We start from the raw sequence: 17,616 nt of genomic DNA, 5'->3' as shown, positions 1-17,616 counted from the left end.
TGCTGAGTTCATTCAAATGCTGGTCACCACGTTACCAAATGTTTAAAACAGTTCTGTGATCAAAAGGTAGAATGCAATTAGGGCTGACTCTATCACTGGTGTTAGTGAGGAGAAAAAGAGAAAAATACACTTTTTGTTTAGCCTGTAGAAGAAAAGTAGTGGAAGGAGAAAGTGATGACAGCCTTTTTTTTTTTTTCTTTTCTTTTTTTTTTTCTTCTTTATACTTTTTTTTCCTTTTTTAAATTCAGTTCAACATATGACAAAATGGTAAGTTCTTTGGTAAGTTTTTTGGTAAGTTCTGACATAAAGTTAGTGGGGACCTTTGAAGTGATGGCAGACATTAAAAATCTAAGAGATCACATCAGGTATGTTGGCTTGAGTTACATTTTCAGATGTTTGTCTGTGACATCCTTCTTGCAGTGGGGGCACCTTGTGTGCACTCCAGGTGTCCCCAGTGACACATCTCAACTTTCTGTACAAGAAATGGGAGCTGCAAGGTGTCTGAGAAGATGCAAAACAGCAGGTTGTGCAGGGAGACAAGCTGGTCATAGAATCATAGAGGAAGAGAATTACTGGGATGCAGTGAAATCATTGACTCTGCTCCACAGCCCCAAGGCAGGCTCAGCTCTGCCTTTGTCCTTCCTTGTAGCAGATGTTGTCCTGTTGTAAAGAGCTCCAGAGAAACAGGCAGTGCTTTCCTGTCCTCAAAGTCAAGTGTTGTTTTTGTTTCTATTGTCTGACCCGAATGTTTATTGTAATCTTTAAATTCATGGCCTCTCTTCACTTGCTGCCACTGAAAGGAGATTGGTCCATGTTTTACAAGTCTGTAACTCAATGACTGAGGTAGGTTGAACTTCCATGGAGGAGCTCTGGAATTTCCAGTGACCTGAGGGAGTGCAGAGCTCAGCTCTGTCTTCTGTCACTGTGAACAGGAGTCTGGGGACAACACCAGCCTGTGACCTGCCCTCTTGATGCCTCTGCTGCAGAAGCAGAACCTACCAGCAGATTTGACAGGTAGGTGATAATTTAGTGTCAGGAGTTTGCATTTTTTTCATACAAAAGCTGAAATTATTCAGAGTAAGATCTTCCAAAACCTTCTGACTAAGCAATGTCATCAAAATAACTACATGAAGAAACGTGAGTGGGAATCATCTGTTAGACCTGAGACCAGATGCATGATGCCTCTGGAATGCTGAAATTGCTATTATGTGACTGTTTGTAAGGCTGGTCACTCCATTACTCACAGCTTAGTGTGGTGAGGCTTTCAGGACACTGTTCTTCTCTGCTGAGATTGTAAATGCTTTTGTACCACTTGAAGTGGTGCAAAATAACACATTTTTTTATTTTTTGTATTGCATACTGATGGTGAATGTTGCTTAAAATTGTCCTCTATAAGTTGTGTTCTATTAGAGAAGTTCGACAAGCAGTGATAAAATTCTGGGTGATAATCCAAATTATCTGTTGGGCAAAACTTGCTTTGGGGGTTGTTTTTTTTTGTTTTGTTTTGTTTTGTTTGATTGTTAGTTTTTTTGATGCAGTGGTTTGGGGGGTTTTTTAGTGGTGGACAAACAGAAGAAATACCTGAGGGTGCTTGCTGTGATTACTTGCTTTTACTGAAGCAAAGATGAGGGTAGTGGGTCTTCAATAAAAGCTTCGAAATATTAATTGGCCTTAAGTAGTGCCAAATAAAGGGTGGAAACAAATTGCTCTCCCTGCGCTTCTCAACAGTTCAGTGTTCCCATTGTTATTTTTTTTAGCACTGAAAATGTCACAATCCCCTGCTTGCTTCTGCACTCCTGTACTTAGGCACAGCATGACCTGACTTCCATTTTGAAAATAAGCTTTTTAAGAGCATCTTACAGGTGCCTTCCACATGTCATGAAGGGAAGCACAGCATTTACACTTCTGTAATTTTAAAATAAACAAAAACAAACACCTTGAACTGCCCCAAACTTTGTAGCTATACCTAGAACAGCCTTAACTCTGTTTCTGATGTGCAATATTTGATTTACAGGAAAAAATGTTTTAAAAAATTTTCTTTCACAGAAGCTGCACCTGTGCAAAACATTTACAGGTGGCAGTCAGCTACAGCCTTTACTGAGTAAGTGCTTTGGCAGCACAGTGAGCTTTGGTCTGTTCCTGGGGCACAGTTTGAGCTGATGTTTAGCCCAAGCTGTGTTTTTCCCACTGCCCCACTGGCTGCAGCACAAGGCTGAGGACCAGCTAACACAGAGCACCCACTGCTCCCACCAGCCCTGGCTCTGCCAAGGCTTATGGGCAAGTTCTCAATGTGATTGTATTATCAATGTTCCCATAGGTGGATTTCAGTGTGAGTGGTGCATTATTTGTTCCTGTTTTATTTTGGTTGTGTTACTCTTGCCCTCATGGTCCTGGCTTCCTTACTGCAGTGGAAAGGTAAATTTTAACTGTTTTAAGTTTCTATGTGCTCATTATTTTAATTTCAACATGTGTACATGTTGTTGAAATTCTGTGTACAAAAAAAGAGATTTGTTATTTAAAACTAGTTCTATTCCAGAGCAAAGCCATAGAACAAAATGTGTTCAGACTGCAGATTTGATTGCAGCTTTAGTTTTTCAGATTTCTCAGTCCAGAGTAGTTGTTGGCAGCAGTATTCACGGTAATATCTGTATTGGAATCACGCACACAAAAGAAACTAAAAGTTGTACAGCAGTAGAAATGCCAGAATCTCCACAAGTATTGCAGTGCTAACATGGCTGCTAAAAAAGCCACCTAAGGGTTCTGAAATGACTTTTGAAGGCTATTTTTAGGCATTATTGCTGAAGTTGTAACTTAACACCTCTGTATTATCATTTAGTCTCTCTAAAGATTAAAACACATTTTCAACAGAGAAGTTATTTGGAAAATGATTGTAATTTTTTATTAGTACAACTAGAAAGAAATGCATTGGCTTGACTGTGTGGCATTGCTGCCATTTGGAGATACAGCTGTGGTAGAAGCAAAACCGACAAATGTTACTTTACAATGAGTCTGTGCCTGTGAGACAAACAGCATAATTGTCATCACAGCCATTATGTCATTACATGGGGAAAGGCTTGATACAGTGGAAGAAGGAGCATGTTTGCCTATTTCATGTGCACACATAAAAAAGCAGTATAAAAATACATTTATAAAATTACAAATTTCCTCTTTACATGGAATGTTGTGTCAGACACAGTTGTGGGAAAGGATAAGATCCAAGTGCACCCTTCTAAAGCCATTTGGGATGGGGTTCAGCCTGTAATTTCTTCAGACTGATCCCATACACAATGGGGCTGGACCACATGTTTAAGCAGGACTCTCCCTCATTTCCGGGGACAGATTGCTTGGAAACTGGTGGTAGGCCAAATCCACTTAATTAAAATGTGTAATTAATTACATGTTATCATTTGGTAATGCTAGTATCTACATGAATGGTTAGATGTACTCCAATTCTTCACAAAATTCAAAGCTGCTATCCCCACTGCATCTGGTGGAGAGAAGTCAGGCTGGGCTGTTCATTCTGCAACAGCACCTCTTTGGAAAACAGACCTGGCCGTAACCTGTCTGACACCAGCCAGCTGGCTCTAGCAGCCACTGGGCCACCTTCTCCTCAGGGAACTCTTGATGACCTGCTCCAGGACTCAGAGCTGTTCTGCCCTACAGCCACACAGATCCCAGCTCCAAAGGAAAGCTGAAGTGAGGACTCAGAGTTCCAGCCTCCATATCCTTGAGGCCATGGCATCAATAACCTGGTTCAGCTGTAATCTACTTGCACTAGAAAAACATGGTCACAGCTGCTTTCTCTTATTTATAGCTGGGGGAAGAAGAATATTTAAGTGTTATAGCAAAACAAAAAATCCTTAAGATATTAAAAATAAAAAATATGCAACAATCAAACCTAGCAAAGCCTCAAAGAGTTTTCTTTCTGGGCATGAAACAGTGATTCAATAATCACTTAAACAGTTTCAGAATCCGTAACATAAATAATGAGTATTAATATTAATGTCTGCAGTGCACTCTAGTATGACTAGTGTTCTAATGTTAGTGATGTTAAAGGAGAAGATATGGAGACAGAGATAAACCTTTGTTAAAGCAATAGATCTATGTAGATGAGTTGCAACATGATTAACAGTACCTGAAATGTCCATGTGTTAGGTCTTGTAATGCATGTTTCCACAAATGGCAGTCATGCTATTGACAAGGCCCTGCCATGTTGTGGGGGCCATGGGGCCATGCCAGAGGTAGCAGAGAGGGTATCTGTGTGCCTTAGGCTGGATTACAGGGCACTAGGCACAGCATTGAAAACGCAAATTTTAAATGCATCGTTCCCCAGTGGAATTTATCCTGTAATCCTTAGATTCATGACTTGTCCTATTCTTGCCTCCCAAAAGCTGAAAGCTGTGCAGGACATCACCTACAGCCATTGATAAGACACACTTCCCCTCTAGCACCATAAAAAGGTGCCAAGCTCCATCATAATCTTTTTCAGCCAGACTCTCTTGGAGTTAAGGCTTCGTCTCTTACCACTGCACAGAGCATTCCACATCTGGCTAGAAAGCCATGAGCTGGGCTCTTTGAGCCTTTGCTGGTAAAGCTGTTGTACTTTGCTTCCCATATTTTTAATACTCATTTGAACTGAAGCTTGAATCCCAAGCCTTCTATCACTCAGATTTTCCTTCTGCTTTTTTCTTTTTCCACATGTTATCTTGCTAATAAAAATAAAACTTTATATGCAAGGTATGAGAAGAAACCTATAAAAATTATCCAGTTTCCCAATATTTGGGACAGTGCCCATACTGCATCTTTTGCATTTTAAATCTGCATTTTCCATCTCTCACAAGCTGTCCAAACTAGTTGACTCTAGGGGGGGAAACTACTGCAGTGGTATTGCTATCCCTCTTATGTTTTTAGAGGGCTGGAGATGGTCAGTACATGCTTTGAATGCTGAACACAGTTTACAAAGACAGGAAGAAAGCCAGTGGGGCACAGGTTTGATAAATGCACCGATCAGTGTAGTGCTGCTGAGACATGGGTGTTTCCTAGACACATTAGGACGTTGGAAGCTTCAGAAAATGAAGTGGCAGAAGCTATCTGAAGAGTCTGAACAATAACGTTTTGGTCTCAGGTGCCTCCAGTGGTAGTTATGGGTCTGTTGGCCCACTGGTTCCTCCATCACCCTGCAGAGATGCCCAACTGGCTCTGGGAACAGAAGCTGTGGAGTCAGGGCAGTACAGGGTTATGCCCATGCAAATTAGCCATCCTGAGGGACAAAATGCATTAGTTCAGGCACACCAGGAGCACATGGCTACACACCTTTGGAGTCCTGCACATGTGCTTTGATGTGTCCTGTGCCACATGGATGTACAAACCCCTCTACCTCTTCCACACCCTCCAGCCCTGTGGTGTGGCCCTGTCGAGAGGCGTTCTTGTGAAATTATGTCCTGCAATGCCATTTTAATGCACAAAATTCCTTCTTCATCACAAGAAGTGAGTGAAAACGCATGTGCTACTAATTGAGTAGTATTAAAATAGGTTATTTAAAAAGGTTTTTCTAGTCTGTGCTACTGCTTAGTTTTAATAGCTGAAAGGCAGAAAGTGGTTCTTTTCTTTTAAGCTTTTTGCGGTGTTTGGCATAGCACCACAACGCAGTTAAAAGAAAAGTCAAAAGGGTTATTAATTTTACCCCAAAGTATATTCATGAGCAGAGGGTTTACCAGTAACATACACTGCATATTCCATAGCTCCACAAGAACAGATAGAACTTGAAGCTCCTTTTTTGGACTGCAAAAGCTTCAGTATTGAAGTGCTGATTATTTTTTTCTTCTGTCTGTCAGCACGATTCTTACCATCTGGAGTTAGTTTAGCAGAAAGGTGTGGATGTATATTTGTCTTTCAATCCAGTCAATAAAATGTGACACATTACTGTAAACTCCAGGTCCCAAAACCTTGGAAAAGCAGACAGAGCCCCAAGATGTTAAACCAAACAAAGTCCAGCGCCCTGCAGTATGCTCGCACACAAGCGGTCCTCCACTGTCACCCTGCAACAGCAAAGTTAAAAACAGTCTATTACACACATGGCCAGCACTCATGGTTAAAGCTGTATCACAGTTCCTACAGCCATTTGCCTTTAGCAAATAACTCAGCTGTAAAAACCAGCTCCTCTGCTGAACTGTGTAGCCACACATAGTATTACCAGTATTTATTACCCATTACATTTGTACAAAAAATTACCTGCAAAAGGCTCATACAAATTAAATGGTAAACTAATATAGATAAGCCTTAGAGTCTTCAACCAGCATTTCATTATCGTGAAGGTAAGTTGTTTACACCAATATTAACAATAATAATATTAATAAAAGTTGCTTTAAAGTATGTAAATAGACAGTTGTCATTCCTAGAATGGATAAAGTATGCTAGACCTAAAAACATCGCAGTACTTTGATTTCTAAAAGCAATTTTGGCTGTTTCTCCTTAGAGAGAAGCCTACCATGCAAGAGTCCACAGTGCCAGATTCGTAGCCAGCACATAGCATCCTGCTGGTGATGATTTTCATGTCAAAATATGACTGGCATTGTTCTAAGGAAATGATACGAACCTCTCCTTCTTGAAGCTTGAACGGCACTGAAAAACAGAATTAAGTGTTAACTACACACAAATACTTACCTATTATGACTCTTTGACATACGACAAACATTTCCATTAGGATAAATTATAAATATTGCTCTCTATATATGTATTAAATGTAAGGAAAGAAGATCCTCCCTTTAGCACAAAGCCAAGATGAAAGCCAGTGGGTATTTGCACTGCTGCAGCACAGTATTTATGACTGCCGTGCTTCTGAGCCAGAAACATTACGTGTTGCATGCTGCAGAAGGACTAAGCACATGGAAATTGATGTGACATTTGTTGTTTATTGAGCACTGGCACCTTGACATGATGCAGTGTGTGACTTTTAAGATGGGGGCAGTAGTGGCTGGAAAACAGTCATGTGAGGGAAGTGGAAGAGAGGTTTGATTCACCGTTCCGGGGCAGGATCTCCCTGTTTCTTGGTGCCTCTCACGGTAAGACTTGGTAATAATCACAGCCATTTGGATTATGTTTGGGTAAATTTGACTTACAGAATGTACCAGGGAATCAGAATTCAAACCTTACGAAATTACTGTAATATGTTCAAGAGACAATAAAGACTTCTTCCTAGTCTAAAGAGCTGACTGAGCTCAAATTCTGATCAGTTGTTCAGCCTAGGGTATGCAGTACTAAATGTTATGTAGCACAGTGTTTTTTGATGCTTCCTAGCATAAAAACTTTAAAATCAACATTGACCACATTAGAGAACAAAGAACCATTTTCCATTTACCAGTGCTGCAAAAGCATTCTGTAGGTTTTTTCCTGACATCATATAGATGTAGAGCTGCTAGTAAACAGCTTACCCCTCATGTGGGCAATTTGATTTTTACCACATCTGACCTGGCCACTACAGCTGAAGTTCTACCTGAAGCAATACAGAAAGGAAAATTTCCATATCCAATGTACAAAAAAGCCATCCCTAGTAATTACTATAATAATAGCAAAGGGAGAAACACAATGGCTAGTGCACTAAAAGTCTTGTGCCCAGGCTAATTTGGCTAATACCATTCATGCAGAGTCATTTTGCCTGAACAAAGATTTACACAATGCAACAATTCTTGTCATGGGACCCAAGGATTGTGGTAGCCCCAAAAGAAGAAAACACACTAATGTTCTGTTCAGAGATAGAGAAACACTTTTGATTATGGAATAAATTGTGTCACAAGTACAAAGGGTGGCACAGAGTGCTGATTCATGACCCTGTTCACTCAGCTTGTATGCCAATGATTCCAGTGTCTCCAGCTTTCACTGAGTGTTTCTCCCACACTGATGACACGATACCTTTGCAATACCATTCTGAATGCAACTTAGATGGGTAAAATCATAACTACTTCAGGTGACTTTCTGATAGAAGTTTCCAGATCTTCAACATTTTTAAAAATCAAGCCAGAGTGTTAAATAAGAAAGTAACTAAGTATCAAGGAGCATAAATGGAGGCTGCTTCTTTGAAAAAGCTAGGCTCTAGTCACAGCTTGAGCCCTTCAAGAGTAGTTACACTTCCCTGGTATTTACTAAGATGCAGCAATAGTATAAATGGATAAAAGTTTGCTGCAGGATCACTTATTTGATTAACTCAGTATAAGCTTCACAAGTTTTTCATGAGCCCCAGAAATACTCATCTTACTTTTGTTGCCCATGTGTCCCCAGCCTGTGATGTAGCAGTAGGTGTCTGGCTGAACCAGCTGGCCCTTGGTGGGCAAGCAGACAGGTCTCACATAGCTGGTCTCATTGATATCCTCATCCAGTTCCACGATGCTGATATCATAGTCCACAACTGCTCTGTTGTAGCGTGGGTGGAGGATGATGGTCCTCACTAGTCGGGTCTGCATGAAACCTGATGGATGATCAAGATTGCTAATCCCAAACACTACCTTCCAGACAGCTGCGTTTTCTCTCCTTTGTCAAAACCCAAAACAAACAAACAAACAAACAAACAAAAAAAGAAGTGACATTTCAGTCAAGATCTTTCTTTTAAGCGTCACTGGGGTGAGAATATTGTTCAGTAGTCTGCTGCTGCCAGCAGTTAAGTCTTGCTGAAATCCCTAAGGAATCTCAAAGAAGCAATTATATTATGTAAATTAAATATTTTATGATAGCCATGGGAAAAATCCTTTATTTATTCAGCATTTAATCTGTGCCAAGTATACTTTCCAGGCCTAAGAGCAAAGGTTACTTTGACTCTTTAAATTGTTTAAGACTCTTTTGGTAAACACACCACAAAGCAATGATACATATGATACAAGGGGGAACACTGAACTGTTGTCTGTTGAGATACAAGACAAAAACATAAGATTTTATGAAAGGCTTCAAGGGTGTAATCTCTTGATCCGAACTGGTCACAGGATAAGTTGCAGGTTTGTGGGTTTCTAATTAGTCTGTGATTCTAAAAGCCCTCCAACAAGTTGCCATTTTTCACAACTGCTGAAAGACGTTTCCATGAATCTAAGCACCTTTGACAGGACTGAAGCTTATTCAAAGCAGTGTAAATCTAAGCATGCAAAATTTCAGCTTTTTCATTCTATTCAACAGGATTGTAATTCGTAAAGAGATTTGGTTGTTAAATCAAGGATACTTCTATCTTAAGAGTTGGATGAAAATTCTGACATTTCAGCCTACAATGATCATTTTACAACCATGATGAATTTGTGAGCTGTTCCATGAAGTTACAGGGATTAAGTGCTGCAAATATTCATATTCTATGGTGATTATGACCATTGTAAAAAAAACATTGTCTAGAGAAATGAGTGGTCACAGCCAGAATGCATTGTCCTACAGTTAAGAAAAAATCCTTAATGTCTTGAATGCTTTAATGTAATGCATTTCAAAACTATCTTAACAAGTCTGGGAATTGTAATAATAAAACTAGCAAAGGACATAATGTTTCATGCAGCCCTTTCTATTTATGCCTTCTACAAGTATTGATGGCTATTTGTATTAATACTGCATTATTGTTATATGGTTCTCATGTTTTGTATTCCAAAGTTCACATGAGTTTCACAAAATGGAGCATTTTGTATGAAGGACCAGAGCACTTTAAAACCACTTAATGCTGTCTTTTCTGGTTGGTTTGGGAAATTTTTCAATACCTTATATAAAAAATATTTTGTTACATCAAGAATGGTCTTGCCGATGATATATTAAGTTTACAAAAAGCTTCTTATAAACGAAGAATTTCAAGATTTCACATTTCTGAAATCATACCCCCAAGTGTATTCAGAAAAGCAGAAAAGAAAAAAGTTCATGTAACTTCTCAATCAATTATTAGACCAGAATGTCTTAGTACTTTAAGGTCTTTAGAATACAAATGTAAAATAAATTTTTAACAAGCTATAGTCTGAGCTCACAGGGATATTATGTAGCTCTATATTAGGAGTAAATGAAGAGCTCCAAAATGTAGTGGTACTTTTTCTGCATTTAACAAAACTGGGAGAGTTTTTACTTTACAACATGACAGCTGCTTTGCTTATCTTTCACTAATGAGAGAAATCTCTTATCCAGGGAATTCATTAGCTGTCCAATATTGCTGAAGGATCAACCCCTCTCCCACCCTTTATTTTAGATCACCAGAAAGTGTTCTTCTAAAGGATAGGAAATATTCCAGCAGTATATTTAGAAATACATGGAGAAAGAAGAGAAATTCCTTCTGGACCCAAGATAAAATGCAGTATTCTTGTTTGTAGTATACAGGTTTAGCACATTGTTAGTTTAGAAGGACAAACACCAAAGAACTCAGTGTTTCAGAAGTAAAAAAATTTTTACTGAGAAGGGGAATGACGACCATTATAAAGAAATATCAGTTCAAGAGCATCTTGCTTAACATAGAATCTCTGCTGCCTTGAACACAAAGGAAGGTGTTTAGTGTAGTCTAAAATAATTTCCAATGAGCAAGCACCAGTTTGAAGCAGGATTAAGCAACCATGTGCCAGAGAAATACTTGCTAACTACAGCAGAAAACACTTGTTTAAATTTTCTTTATAAGCCAAATTTAAAAACTTTGGTACAGGACAAAACAAAAGGAGGTAATAAACCTCCCTCTAAAATCTGTGGTTCATCAAAAAGAAATACTGGTTAGCACCATAAAGTTGTCAATGATCAAAACAATTCCTAAGACAAGTAAACATCCTTTGCACTCCAGACTGCCTCCACCACGGCCTCTGATACCACGAGGCACTAAGCAGTTGTTAGTACTGACTTGTTAATGATTGCAATCCTAATAAAAGTGTGGATTGTATAAAAAGAAAAGGCAGTGACTTCAATACGTCATTTGCACTGTGAGTAAATAGTCAGTTTTGCTTTTTACTGGTGGCCACAGCATTTTTTCACTGTCTTTTCTACCCTGGGACAGGGGATGTTTTTTGAAACCTATGGCAGTTGTATGAGAACTACAGAATTAGTTTTTGGTCTTCTTCCTTTTCCTGTTTCCTGCTGAAAGTCAGGGCATCTTTATGGAGATTTCATCAGCAGAGATGCCAGCAAGGAATAATAAAACATGTGAAAACCTAAGCTGATGCTGGTTTGTACTCTTTACTTTCTTTTTTAGTATCCTAAAACCAGGTGTCTGTGATCGGCCGTTCTGCAAAGGTTTTCTCCTACCCCCAGCGCTTGGTAAAGGAGGAAGCACCAAAAATCACAGACCATAAAATTCACACATGCAAGCTCATATGAGCAGCAAAACGTTGGAGCCCTCTCACCCTTCGAAGCAGTGTGCTACCGTCAGGACCCATCTCCTGGCGATGAGAACGCAGCCGCAGATGTGTCCGCTGGGCTCGCTCTGCAGGGAGCACTGCCATGGCCATCGGCCCGGCCGGCTGGTCCTGCCGCCCAGGATCCTCTTGCTCATGCGGGCAGCGGGACGGCGGCCGCAGTCTGCGGGAACAGAGAGCAGCACTCGTCACACAGAGGCACAGCAGCACCTTCTGCGGGAAAACTGGGCACGGAATGGTGTGAACAGTCATGAAGCTACACTGAACAATACAGTAAATGAGGCAATCACCAACCACACATCAGTAGCAAACACACTGAGCCAGTTTTAGCCCTCCTTTGTATCAAAAGATTTGCCTTCTGGCTATTAATCTCAGCTGGATCAGCCTGAAATATTAACCAAGCTATGTCTGGGATCCTGACTTCCTTTCGCTCAGGTGGTTTCCTGGGTTTATGTCTCTAACAGCTGGCAACATGTTTGGCCTACTTTGTACTGTCCAGAAGATTTGCTTCTGGAAAATCTGCTCAACAGTAAGGTTTTTCTTAAGTCAGATGTGAGGTTAATGTCATGCCATTTACTCAGCTACACAGCAGCAAACTTGCTTTGCCTGTAGAAATTACTAAGGGAGAGTATTTAAAGATCTGAAGATATTCTAGTACTTTGCCCATTACACTTTACAAGCCACTTGCACGAGAAATTACACCAGATTCTCACCAGCCAGTTATTATTCTGAAATAATCCTTCCTTTTTGTGTCACTTTAGAGCCTGGATTTGAAAGATGCCAGCCTTTATCCTGTTTATACTCAGTCAGATTTAGAGAACAAATAAACACCACCAGTTTCTGCAATCTGCATCTCAAGGGAGGATATGCTTCTATTGCAAGTATCTGAGAATTTAGTGGTGAAGAAATAAATTGGAGTAATGGTTATTTGTAACTAATAATTCTTACCGTGTCCACTTCATAGAGTAAGGGATTTTCAGTGTACTTAAAGCAACATACATCAGAAGAAAACACCTTCAACAATCTCCTTTGAGCTTTTTTCTTTTTTTGATCAGTAGCAAAAGTTTTGATTAGTTTCCCAAATTTAGGTGCTGTCTTGTAATTACGGTGCCCTGAGTCAAGCTAATTCTTAGTTCAAGTGTTCTTCAGCAAAGCTGTCCTTGTCTGTAGAACACAGTTTCATCACAGATGAAGGATTTCTGCATTTTCAAACCACCTAAAATTGCACAACCTGCTGTGCCAACAGACTTGGTCCATAACTTTCTATTTCAGGTTCTTCTGTTCCCTTGAACTTAACAATTGTACAGATCACAGCTTCAAATCCCAGGCAGATAGTCTGCTAACCACTCTGGTGATTAACAGTATTTTCAGCGGGGAGTTTTATCAAAATAATTTTTGGAACCTGATGGCTGACAAAATTCTTTTTGTGGTATCAGGAATGAGCTACCTCAATGCACAGCATCCTAGTCAAAATATAAGAAACACTGATTAAACTGAGGAGAGTAGCGAAAAAGAAACACAGTGCAAAACTGGATGTTTCAGAGGTCTAGTAAAAATTTCAGAATGAATCCACACTAAATATCTGCATGTGTTAAAGTGATTTAACACATTTTGGAAAATATCTATTTTATATGCACTTCTTTCTTACCTTCTTTAGTGCAAAAGAGAGCCACTTTGCTTCTGCTTTGACACGTCTGTCTAAATATTGAAAAAAAAACATGGTGGAAATCTCATTAATTAATTAACTTTGGTAATTTGAAAATCAGCACAGGTATTGTATTCATTGCTGTAATCCGTCTGTCAAAAATCCCCCCAAATTATAAGAAGAAACTCAAGGAGATTTTTATGACAGATCATCCATGGTTTCCAGCATCTGCCTGAAGATAATTCAAAATATTAGCTCAGCTTTACAATTCATTTCATGAGTGGGTGCTACATATTTTGCAGACTACCTTGCTCCTGGGCATGGGTCCAGCTCTAGGGTCAGATGGGAGGCACAATCTGTCAAGTTCTTATTTATGACACCTGAAAGCACAGATTGCCAGTCTCCTCTTCCTTACAGTCGAAGGACAGGATTTTCTTTGAAATGCCTTTGATAACAGATGATCTTTCATGCCCAGAAGTTTGCATGTTTCGACAAAATCCAGGAAGTTTGCATAAGTAGGTATTAAAAACAAAAAAAAATTTAATTTCTGTTGAAAATCATCAGATGAGAGAGAGAAGAATTGATTTCTTGTTTGTCAAGGGAGGAGAAATCACAGTTAAATCAGCAAGCACTGTTGCACAACTAGCTGACTGCCTTTTTATTTCCAAAACTTTTTCATTCCTACTGTGTATGAGATTTCTGAGGCAGGTGCAGAGCTTCACTGGACTGGATACAGAGGTCATCTGCTCCCCAGGTCCCCCATTCTTTGCAGACTTTAATCCCAATAGTTAGGTAGTAACTTTAAAACTGCAACCACCTAGAAAGAGGCTGCATTTGATGTGAAGTCATAGATACTAATGTGGGCAAAACAACAGTGTCAGCCAGCTCACCAGATTACCTTTGTCCCTTACATTTGTCCCTTACATTGCATATACTTCATTCATATACCGTGCCAATCAGTCTATTTCTCTTCCTGAAAACACAGACCATAAAATTATTTTTTCTAGAGTTAGTAGAGATAGACAACTAATTTGAGGAAATAAAATTTTGTGCACAATTCTGAGAGGCAAAGAAAATATACAGAATATAACTGAGACCAGCCATGCTCATGTTTTACACTTTTTTCTTTGACTTCCCAAACAGCCAGCTCTAAAGAGAAGACTTTAAGCTTTTATGTGTGCATGGGCTGCACTGTGCCATTCCCTCCTATGAAAACTTTATGGATTAGTGGTGTATTTGTTAGTTCTCACCCAAGTTCCCATTAGTTCAGAAGCCTGGCAACTCCTTTAAACATACATAACAGCACAAACAGTTTACATGCTGCATTTGATCCAGCTGAATACACCTAGACTGCAGGGCTCAGGAGCACTTCCCAGTCCTCTGGACTGGATGCCTGATGCAGCCAAACCAAAACAGCCTCACCCTTCATGTACCCTTTCCCCCTTAGGTTCTCATTTCTCATTATCTATTTTCTGGATTCAGGGGGAGTGGAACATCTGTTTCCTAACCATTAATTCATTTATGCAATACATTTAACAATAATCCTCATTACTGATGTTTTTCCTCCTGTAACTTGTACTTTGGGCAAAATTAAACCTTTTGCTACTAGAATTTGTAACTCAGAGGCTCCAGATGCATTACTTCATACATTTCCTAGTAGACCTCTTTCAAAAATGTCAAAAGGTACCTTGAAATTTCTGCTTTGCACTTTAATGACTGAACAGACTATGATTGTGGATCTGCCTTTGCATCTGGTCACAACTCAAGGTGTTTATTCTTGTATTACTCTGGAGAAAAGCATTTAGATACTGTTAGGCTAGAGGAAAAAGACAGTGAGAAAGGAAAATCATAGAGTTAAAACAACTTTTAAGTGTCAGGCACTGTTCACTAATGGCCCTTCTAGATGAAGAACTATGAATTAACTTGAATGAATGGGGAAAATATTAATGTAGAACAAAAAAGATACAAAATTGAGATGTAAGAAAGCAAAATTAGGTCTTTGCAGGCATAATCTTTTTTGTATTCTGCAAGTAGGGAAAACTTTGAGTACAGAAAATAATGGAGCCAAGCAAAAGAAAAGTAGATTTCTTCCTCAGATTGGTGTCTTCACATATATTATATCTCTGCAGTTACCCAAGACAATCTTTCCTTGTGAAACAGAAGGACCTTCTATGGAAGAAGGATGTTCTGAAAGCTCCTGGGCATATGAAAGAGAAACCATGAATCTGTTTTTTGAAGAATGGAGTTTCCGATGGCAATTAGGCGGCTCTCCCAATTTTGCCCTGGATTTCTAAGTTCATTGGCTCTTCAGAGCCACACTTTGAATGTCTCAATCATGAGATCCTGGCTTCTCATTAGTAACTAACTGTTTAGTTGGGTTAATTTAAAGGAATATACCATCATCTGAAGCCAGAGGAGCTGCTAAGGAAACTATTGTAAGTGGATATAGCTTCTACTGAAGAAGCTGTGGTTGCTCCAAATGAATGAATCCAGAGTACATGGGCTGCAGAGGATGGTAAGGTGTTGCTGCAGATTGTGCTACACAGTTCTTGCTGGACTTTCTTGCTCAGCAGAGATTTAATGAAGTTGTCTGGTCCAGGTGCTTCAAGGGCATCACCTCTGTATCACTCAAATGCTCTTATTCTACCAGAACAAGACCCTGAGGATTCAAAAGATGGGCTCAAAAGACACTACAGTGGTTGTAGACTAAAATCATTGTAGACTGTATCTTAACAACTTACACAAGTGTGTGCTGGGGTTTATACACAGATACCTTGATGAGAAAGAGCTTACCAAAGAGCTTGTCACCCTGCATTAATAAGTAACTGGCCAGACCAGCAAAATGGGTCCTATTTACCTCTTACTTACCCATTCACTAGAAGTGCGTGTAAAGTGGATGCATTCTTATTCTTCCAGTCTGAGTGCAGATTCAGCCATTTTTGGTCCTGCATTTCCTCATTCTCTATTACAATTTCTGTTTTGGATGGTCCTCTGAAACAAATGAAAGACATTGATAGAACTTCTGGTAGGTTTCTTTGTTACAGTTATGAAGGTGAAGAGGCCCTAACATCTCCTGTTTACTCCAAAGATACACATCTGAATGCTGTGGCAAAGCCATGCATGGCAGACTCATCGTTAGGAGAATGAAATCACCCTGAGAAGCCAGGCCAGCCAACATATGACTGTCAGGTTGTATTTTCTGACAAGAAACAGAATTGGAATCAGGAACAGAAGAACCTTCTGGTGGCATTTACTGTAATGCATACACTGATACTGTTTCAACAGTTTCTTGGCCTCCAAAAATGTAAAAAAAAAAAAGATTTTCATATGTAAAAGAGGTAACAGAAAAACATATTTTCATACATTCCTGTCACTGGAAAACCATTAAAATTTAACAGTAAGGAGCAATCTGGGTCTTGTTAATAAGACTTGAGAGTATGTCTAAGTCCAAGCTGCCTGCCTTGTGAAACAGAACAAATCACAGGTGATGATGTCAAACTCGTTCTGCTGTAAACTAACAAGTATGTGAGAGTTAGAATGGTTCACCAGGAAGTATTTTCATATATCCTCTATCTCAGTACAGTTATTGCTTGATAGACTCAAGCCACTGAAGAAATTCCTATTTTACTAAACCTTGATTGCCAAATGTAAAAAAAAAGGTGCATTTCTAAATTATTTTATTTGTCATGCAGCTTTTCAGCACAGAACCATTCATGATTAGCCATCAATCTCTGCCAATGACAAGGAGTCTCAAGCAATGCTCTCCCAAACACTGGTCGAAGGCCAAATTCTAAATCATAATTCATGGAAAAGAGAACGAGAGAAGTTCGGAAAAACTGTGCTATGTCCTTAATCTGGCCTTTGAACCCAATCTCTCATGACAGTACCTGGTAATGGCAGACAGGTTATTAGTTTGTCTTTAAGTCTAAGTGTCAGTACTGACGGTATTTCTTTTTTAAAAAAATTTACAAACCACCAGTACTCTTACCCACTTGATTGCACAAACTAACACAGATCAAATAATACTGTTTTATGGTAAAGTTGTCAGTGTAACCATATGGAAATATTTTCAGTGCAGCTGGCAGACTAAACCAAGCTTTGAGGTCACAGCCCTGGATCCTGCCTGTTACATGATTTATTTTTCAGAACCTTCTCTGGGCATATTAAGCAAATATCATTCCATGATCTACTAACCAGAATGTGCAGGCATATACTAACAGTTTGCTGCAAAAGGTTTTATTTCTCAGTGCCTGCTTTTAGCATACACACAGAGATCTCCTCTCTTCATTTCCATATTTCCCACTCTTTCCCACCAAACATATGCAAACATTTTTCTTTACAATGACATTCTGCTTTATGGTCTTCTCTGAACAATGATGTTCACCATTTCTTAACTGTGTACAGCGATATTTCATGTACTTATAAACAGTGTTTGATCCATAAAATATGTAACTCAAAAATATGCAAAAAGGTGCAAATATCACGCCATCCGATAGATCCAAATCTATATTCTACCAAATACCAGATTGTTTTGATGAAACCTGCAGTTCTGAATTACAGATTACAGTGAAGCTATAATCATAATTAAGGAGATATGTACTTCTAAACCAAGGGAATGACCTACAAAACACACCTGCATGA

The 17,616-nt window shown here is 39.3% G+C and overlaps 1 protein-coding gene across 4 annotated transcripts in view; it reads right to left on the bottom strand.

Moving 5' to 3' along the window:
- Positions 1–2,873: 2,873 nt before the first annotated feature.
- Positions 2,874–17,616, bottom strand: part of CORIN (corin, serine peptidase) — a 119,116-nt gene continuing 104,373 nt past the window's right edge. For all 4 annotated transcript variants that reach the window (XM_085059026.1, XM_085059027.1, XM_085059028.1 and 1 more), the window contains 6 exons: positions 15,844–15,966; positions 12,979–13,028; positions 11,319–11,493; positions 8,252–8,523; positions 6,488–6,621; positions 2,874–6,038 (listed from right to left, as the gene is read on the bottom strand). In XM_085059026.1, the coding sequence (XP_084915152.1) occupies positions 5,856–6,038; positions 6,488–6,621; positions 8,252–8,523; positions 11,319–11,493; positions 12,979–13,028; positions 15,844–15,966 (937 nt within the window). In that variant the 3' untranslated portion in view covers positions 2,874–5,855. The remainder of the gene's footprint in view (positions 6,039–6,487; positions 6,622–8,251; positions 8,524–11,318; positions 11,494–12,978; positions 13,029–15,843; positions 15,967–17,616) is intronic.

The sequence above is a fragment of the Lichenostomus cassidix genome, chromosome 4 (genome assembly GCF_008360975.1).
Source record: "Lichenostomus cassidix isolate B80296 chromosome 4, HeHo_3.0, whole genome shotgun sequence".
NCBI classification, from domain to species: domain Eukaryota; kingdom Metazoa; phylum Chordata; class Aves; order Passeriformes; family Meliphagidae; genus Lichenostomus; species Lichenostomus cassidix.
This window is presented reverse-complemented; position numbering and strand designations above follow the sequence as displayed.